This window comes from Micropterus salmoides, unplaced genomic scaffold (assembly GCF_014851395.1).
Source record: "Micropterus salmoides isolate LMB-PRFRI ecotype aquatic unplaced genomic scaffold, ASM1485139v1 Ms_hic_scaffold_1324, whole genome shotgun sequence".
Classification (NCBI taxonomy): Eukaryota; Metazoa; Chordata; class Actinopteri; order Centrarchiformes; family Centrarchidae; genus Micropterus; species Micropterus salmoides.
Window position 1 is genome coordinate 10,002 of NW_024040402.1, and position 8,253 is coordinate 18,254.

The 8,253-nt window shown below is 41.8% G+C and overlaps 2 gene segments (V, D, J or C); both read left to right on the plus strand.

The window, feature by feature from the left end:
• The first annotated feature begins 2,689 nt into the window (after positions 1 to 2,689).
• On the plus strand, positions 2,690 to 3,595 carry LOC119901478. The segment is given in 3 exon segments: positions 2,690 to 2,745; positions 2,969 to 3,257; positions 3,583 to 3,595. Coding segments are annotated over 3 exon segments (342 nt in total).
• A 3,588-nt stretch (positions 3,596 to 7,183) lies between these two features.
• On the plus strand, positions 7,184 to 7,843 carry LOC119901479. The segment is given in 2 exon segments: positions 7,184 to 7,233; positions 7,322 to 7,843. Coding segments are annotated over 2 exon segments (426 nt in total).
• The last annotated feature ends 410 nt before the right edge of the window (positions 7,844 to 8,253 follow it).

Consider the following 8,253-nt stretch of genomic DNA (forward strand, 5'->3'; position numbering starts at 1 on the left):
GATCAATGATATTTTTGAAAAAGTGGAAAGAAGTATTGGGAAGTCCTTGTATGCAGACGATGGCACCCTATGAATAAGAGGACGGAATTTGAAATTTATTCAGAAAAAATTACAGACAGCAATTGTGGAGGTGGACAGTGGGCAAATAACTGGGGTTTTAAGGTGTCGGGTGCAAAGACACAAGTGATATGTTTTTCCAGGAGACATAAAGAAGTGTCCTTAAAATTATATGATCAAACCCTTGAAGAAGTAAAAGTTATCAGACTGGAGTGTTGTTTGATGAAAAGTTGACCTGGAAACAGTACACCGATAAGGTCAAAGAGAAATGCAAAAAAATCAAAAAACCTTTTAAAGATGTCTGTCAGGAAGGGACTGGGGGGCCACTACAACATCATTGCTTAAAATATATCAGACCTTGATGAGATCTACACTAGATTATGGATGTATAGCATATATGTCAGGAGCAGAATGGCATCTTAAAAAACTAGATGTGGAACAGGCACAAGCGTTAAGGACATGCAGTGGAGCATTTAAGACCTCTCCAGTGGCTGCCATGCAAGTGGAAATGGGGGAACAGCCACTAAGAATAAGAAGAACAAGAATTATGCTAACATACTGGGCTAATCTTCAGGGACACTGTAGCTCTCACCCCGCGCTAAAGTCAGCCTAGAAGAATGTTGGGAACACAATAAAAGTAGCTGTTTCAGTTTTGGATGGGTGGGAAATGCGAAAGCAGAAAGTCTTGGCCTGTGCAGTATAAAATATATCCCAGTAGTCCCATATCCAGATCTTCCTCTGTGGTTTTTTGTAAATCCATCCATTGACCTGCATGTACAGCAAATAATCAAAAAGAAACCCAAGCAAGCACACATGGGAAGAATAGCAGAAAGTTACATAGAGCAGCACTATAGAGATAACCACATGGTCTTTACTGGTGGCTCTAAAGATCCAGAGACCGGACGGACAGGAGCTGCCATATACATCCCAGCATACAAACTAGGCATTAAAAAGAGATCATCTGTCAGTATATACAGTTGAGCTTATGGCCATTTTGATGGCATTACAGTGGATAGAAGAAAATAAGGAAAGCAAGGTGGTCATTGCAGATAGCTGGGCAGCGCTCACCAGTATTAAATCTGTTAAGTCCTGTAAGCTGGATCTGGTATTTAGTATTCATAGCTCTCTATGTAGATTATATCATAAGGGCTGGACTGTCTGCTTTGTTTGGGTTCCTGCCCATGTAGGGGTAGAAGGAAATGAAGACGCTGATATTCTGGCAAAACAAGCACTTAAATCAAAGTCAGTTGATATACAAGTTCTGCTAAGTAAATCTGAAGCTAAAACAGTCATTAAAGAGAAAATGCAAAAAACTTGAACCCAGATCCCTGCTTGAGGATGAGAACAGGTGAATGAAACATACAAACATTTGGATGACCTTGGGTAAATCCAGTAAGCTAAAATAAATGACTTGAAATGAACTGTGTATGTGTTGTATTTATCCAATCATGATTTCAACTCTTCTGACTAGTACTTCAATGAACTGAAATGAAATGACATGATGACAAGCCATGTGTCCATTGATGCTAGCCCATATGCTAAAGGTATGCTAATGCTAAAGTCCTATGCTAATGTTCAGCTAAGGTTAGCTCAGCATGCTAAGACCAATGCTACCGCTGGCTTAAATGAAGGCATGGGGTAGCCCCATGACACGTACTTTAATCACTTTTGTAATGTAGTTATGCATGATACTTTTAATGTATTTTTCTTGCAGTACTTGTTGAAACATTGTTCTGATGTACATTTACATTGAAGTCTAACTACGGTGTTGATTAATGTGAACTGTCCCTGTTAAATTAAATAAAAAATACCACTTTGATACGGCAGCTAACAGAATACAGTGAGTGAACTCAGGTAACTCAGCAAAGGCTGCACCAAAGCAACAAAGACTGACGATACTATAAAGGAGAGAGACATTTCCTTCAGACAGGGACAAGGCCAAAAGGATTACCAAGATTAAATTCAAAGCTGTGGTAGAGAATTACAGGTTTATACAGTCTTTTGGAGTCACGGTGCGCCCTACCCTCTGGATATTTCAGACACTGTCCTACTAGAGCTTTACAACAAGGCCTGTGACCACCTATGATGTGTTTTATCAGATGAGATGACAGCTATTATTCAACTGTCAAGCATACAGGTATCAGATCAGGACTCTGTGTGGACAGATACGTCATATTAAAAGACTGAGCAAAGCACCTGTAGGGGACAAAAGAACCTGATCAGGACGTCCCTAATGAAATGTCCTCCATGTTCCCAGAATAGAGAGCAGGTCTTCAGGTAGGCTTCCTTCTAGTGGGACCTGCCTCGGTCTCACAATGGTGTGAAGAACTGAAAGTGGACATTCAGGAAACATTTCTCTGAGGCAGAGCTGCTCTGGATGCACAAATAATCTCACTGGCTGAACTGAACTTTGGTAGACAGCCAATCTCTAAAAAGGGGATTCTCTGGCCCCGCCCACTGAAGTCCAACTCAACCAATGAGATTCTTTGCGTCTCCAGAGCAGAAATGTTTGAGGAACTAAAAGCACAATCAGCTTGATGTTGAGGAGAAGGGCTGTGCAGCAGAGAGGCTGTTTAGTTTCTTCATTCTACTGCAGTGGAAGAACATTGCTCATCTGCTGTCTGTCTGGCTTTAACAACTCCAAAGACATGTTGCTTTACCTCTTTTTACTTTGCTCTCACTTCATAGGTGAGTGTTGGAACACAGATGAAAGGCTCATTAACCTGCTGGATTAACCAGATATTTGGTCTACATTTCAGAACTAGAGGTTTCTCTGTGGAAGGGAACAACTTCCATGATAGAAACAGACATTTGGTTTATTGAATGAATCCAGAAAGTCAAGAACCTCCGTTGAGTCTCTTGATGTTAGAATCTCTTGCAGACTAACTGACATGAATGACTCATTTTGCAGCCCTGGGTTCCATGAACAGCATAACGCCAGAAAGTCCTGAAGAACATGTTGCAGAGGGAGGAAACATCAACCTGACCTGTAAATATGAGGGTCTCATCAACAATATCCAGTGGTACCAACAATACCAGAGATCCAGACCAGAGTTCCTGCTCTACATCACAGAGGGAGGAACGATTCATCCAACTGGTTCAGTTTTCTCAGCTCACATTAATAAAGAAGAGAAACGTGTGAATCTGGAGATCATCTCAGCTAAAGTGACTGACTCTGCTGTGTACTACTGTGCTCTGCAGCCCACAGTGACAGGAAACACCAAAACTCTGTACAAAAACCTTTGGAGCAAAGACAACAGAATACTCCACAACGTCCACTAGAGGGAGTCACACACTGTTAAACTGCAGTGTGATGATGAAGTCCGGATTTATTTCAACTTGAACAAACTTATGTATTACTGTCAATATACTGTATGTACTGTTGTACTCCAGTATTGGAGAAAAGCATTTTCACAGTTTGAAAGAAGCATGTCTATAAACTGGTTGGCATCACAGACTCTCGTCTTTATAAAAGTATTTTCTCAGTTTTTCTCTCAGGCTGTGGTTTCTTGTGGTGTACCACAGGGTTCAATCCTAGGTCCTCTCATTTTCTATCTACATGTTGCCTTCTGATCAAATTATTTTTAATACATAACATCAGGTTCCATTTTTGGAGCAAAGACAACAGAATACTCCACAACGTCCACTAGAGGGAGTCACACACTGTTAAACTGCAGTTTATCATACAGTCTGGATTCATTGCACTGATGATGAAAACTAGAAGAAAAATGAGGCATTGACAATAAAAGGAGAGTGTTTGTAGCTCTGACATACTGACAATAAGGAGAGTGATGTTATTTATGTAGATAACATATTGTTTAAATTCCTGATGATCTTAACACACCGACATCTTGGTTTCCCTGAACTTCCTGTCGTGAGGTTTCCATCAGTTTTCCTCCATGTTAAGGCAGGACAGTATGGGGAGTCTTCACTGATGATGCTGGATGTAAAACCCAGTGAGACTCTGTATGTGATACTGGACTGTACTCAGAAACTAGACCTGATCTCAGCATCCAGATGTGGGTTTTGTTAGTCTGAAGGAATATTCCAGTGAAAATGTCTCGTTTCACTATCAAATCCTCTCCACCTGTAAGCTTGAAAGGTGACTCAACAGTTTGTAGCATCACTTTGTTAATTGGGTTAGGGTTAGGGTTAGTAATTAATGTCTTCTCCTCTCAGCCTCATGAACAATGTTAGTCTAATGGCTTCATTTGCTCTACTTTTTCCAGGACTAATAGCTGGAGACACAATCTCTCCTGAACAAGAGGAAGTCAGTGGAAGAGAAGGACAATCTGTCACACTCACATGCAACTATCAGACAACAGCAAGTGGTGTACTCCTTTACTGGTACAAACATCATTCTGACCTTCAGGCACCTCAGTTTATACTCAGGAAAGGAGCAAAATCATGGAGTGATGACGAACATATTCCCAATGAACGATATGAATCTGAAACATCAGCAACATCAACTACACTGACCATCAGAGATCTAACCCTGGCAGACACAGCTCTCTACTACTGTGCTCTACAAACACAGTGATACAAAGTGTAGAAGAGGCTGTACAAAAACCTGAACCCAGATATCTGACTACTCTTCAAAGAGGAGGGAAGTGGTATTCAAACCACAGCTTCATATCAGATGGATTCTGCTAATTCCTGTTTTATCAGAGTCACTGTGGTTCCAGCTGCTAATGAAACACTGGGGAGGATTCACAGGAGCATTATGGGTAGTGAGGGTCTGTACGTTTAACCAGGTTTCGGGCTCCAACAGAAGTTGTGTACAGTTTGCAGATTGGATGTTTCAGACAGGTGTTTGTGTCCTCATTTTAGATTGACCTGCATTTGTGGTGAGAAAGAAATCAATCTGTTCATTAGTTCATTTGATGAAGTCCTCATCAGGGACCAAATGAATGGGGAACCTCTAACGTTTGGGTTTTTTGTTTTGGTTCTGCTTGGTCACGTGGAGCAGGAGAGGAGCATCATCTGAGTGTATTTTAGCCAAATATTTGCACGAGGTAACGAGATGCTCCTTCCCTGCTGCATAACAAATGTCATCCGGGAGTAACTGTTATGTACGTGTGAATAGAAAGAGTATTCACAAAGAGATTTGTGTCTGACTCTCCACACATCGATTAAATTGAGATTTTCTAGTTCTTTTTTAAGGGCCTTAGCTGCTGAGGATAAAGATTTAGAAGTTGGAGAGGATCTGTCCTTAGCTGGCTCCAGAACCAGGTTAAAGTCTCCTCCGACGATGAGCTAGCCACCCAAGTAAGGTCAAGGAGTACAAAGTTGAATGGCCACAACTCCATTATGAAACACCTCCAGAATTCACTTATATAATCTAGTGGAAGGGGAACTCTGCTTCTGTAAATTCAGAAGAATAACTCCGAGCAGGTGTCCACAGTCTCTCAAGTAAGTCTTGAGAAGTCCTGAAAGTTTGTTCAGATGACACTATTTGTCGCTGACAGCATTACAAATTACATATAAAACAGAGGGTATGTGAAAATTTGCACTCAGATAAACAGATAGTCTGGTAGGGGAAATAAGAATAAGGTGAAATGAGGATACTGCCAGGCCTTAATTTATCCATCCTGTGACTAGTTGCAGAAGAAAGAAGATAAATAGAACATATCTAGGCTTGGGTTATCTCACATGTAACAGGTTATAGTCCAATCAAACAATAAACAAGAACACTTCCAGGCCATAATTCGACCTGTATGTGCCTAACTGCAGTCACTTAAACCAGAGACCATGATAGTCACGGGTTCATGCCAGTACGTCTGGATGATATTTCCCCAAGTAGTGTCCCGCCAACACAGGGGATGTGATGGTGCACTGTCCCTCCAGGAGGTCCAGGACCAGATTAGTGGGGTGGAGAAGCCTGAAGGAGATGCTGCTGTCATGTAGCTTTTTTTCCCAGCGAAGTGAAGGCTTTTTCTTTTCTTATAGAGAGCCGTGGACATGTCCCTGAAAAATCATGATGTCTGAGTTACCGTACTTGAGCGATCTTTTCTTCCATGCTGCATCGAGGATTTTCATCACGTCTATGGGCGGATAACTAGAGCCCGGGGGAGGCTACCTTCATCGGGTCGCCGCTGGAGTGTAAAGTGAGCTCGCTTGATTTTGAGCAGAGTGTCGGTCTCTTGGTCAAGTATTAGTGAAGTATTAGTATTATTGAAGGATGGCGTTTATCCCTTCCACACCTTCCGGGAATCGAACCAGCCTTAGATTCTGCTGTCTGGCTCTGTTCTCCAGATCGTCTAGCTTGTCTTTAAGACTGCTAATTTCTTTCACTGGTAAGAGTTTCCACAGAGACGCCTAGAGAGTTCAGTTTATGGTCCAGCATGGATTGAATTTTGTCTAACCCTTTTTCCATTTCTTTGTGTAACCAGGTCAACGGCCTCTGTGTTTCCCTCGGGTGAGCTAGCGTTAGCCAAGGCTGATAGAGTGGGCTTTCCACCCTTGTTGCCGCTTCAGCTCTTTTGGGGGGCATTTTTAGCTGAACCGCGTTGGTTTCTATTAGTATGAAGCTGGGGTCATTTCTGTAATTAAGAAACTCAAGATAGGGGACAAGTTAGGGTTTTGTATGGGAGCTGGTTACACTACCTCCGCCCTTCACGCCACCATCTTAAAAACTCCAAAAGGGGAGAATATGACAGATGCAAACAATCTGAGCTGAAAATGGGGATTTATTTTCCTCTCATGATTTGATTTGTCCTCAAATGTGACACAGATGTAATAATGTGAATAATATTATTCAAGTAAAGTACTGAATAAGTAGTTAATGTGGCTGTCATGTGTGATTGAATAGTAGCATATCATCTGCGTAAAGATTGACCTCAGTCAGGACCTTCACACGTTCTGTCAAGAGTCAATCAGTGTTACCTTATCAACTACTTGTTACCTGATGGAAATGATGTCATTTAGTGAATAACAGCACCACAGCAGAGACAAACTCACTATTTGTCAGAGTTGGAGAGGAAGGAGGGAGGGATTAAGGGAGGAGCAAAACTGGGACTCAAGGTCAGAAAAGACAACAGATGATGAAGAGGAAGGGCCAATGATGTGAAGGCCCAGATCCATCAGAGTATCAATGTTCTTCCTCTCTCTCCTCCCCTCTCACTGCAGACATGAACCACTGGCTGAGAAACATCCTGATTCTGACTCTCTGGCTAGGTAACTCTTTAAACCTACTGATTGTTCTCCTTTAATCAATCATCTTTATTGATCCATCTCTTCCTCTGCATGTTCTCTTCTTCCCCAGAGTGTAAAGGAGAAGACAGAGTGACCCAGCCAGCAGGAGATGTCATTGCTGCTGAAGGAGACACAGTTACACTTGGCTGTACTTTTGAGACCAGTGACAGAAGTCCAACTTTGTTCTGGTACAAACAAGAAGTAAATGAGTCTCCTAAGTACATGCTGAAAAGTTACTCAAAAACAACAGATTTTGCTGCAGAGTTCACGAAAGACAGATTTAATGCTACAATCAAGGATAAGTCAGTTCCTCTGAAGATCCAGAAGCTTCAGCTGTCTGACTCTGCTGTGTACTACTGTGCTCTGCAGCCCACAGTGACAGGAAACACCAAAACTCTGTACAAAAACCTTTGGAGCAAAGACAACAGAATACTCCACAACGTCCACTAGAGGGAGTCACACACTGTTAAACTTCAGTTTATCATACAGTCTGGATTCATTGCACTGATGATGAAAACTAGAAGAAAAATGAGGCATTGACAATAAAAGGAGAGTGTTTGTAGCTCTGACATACTGACAATAAGGAGAGTGATGTTATTTATGTAGATAACATATTGTTTAAATTCCTGATGATCTTAACACACCGACATCTTGGTTTCCCTGAATTTCCTGTCGTGAGGTTTCCATCAGTTTTCCTCCATGTTAAGGCAGGACAGTATGGGGAGTCTTCACTGATGCTGCTGGATGTAAAACCCAGTGAGACTCTGTATGTGATACTGGACTGTACTCAGAAACTAGACCTGATCTCAGCATCCAGATGTGGGTTTTGTTAGTCTGAAGGAATATTCCAGTGAAAATGTCTCGTTTCACTATCAAATCCTCTCCACCTGTAAGCTTGAAAGGTGACTCAACAGTTTGTAGCATCACTTTGTTAATTGCTGCTGTAAATCCACAACTTCAGAGATGTGGGGAGGTGATAACGCAGCACAGAAGTAGAGTCTT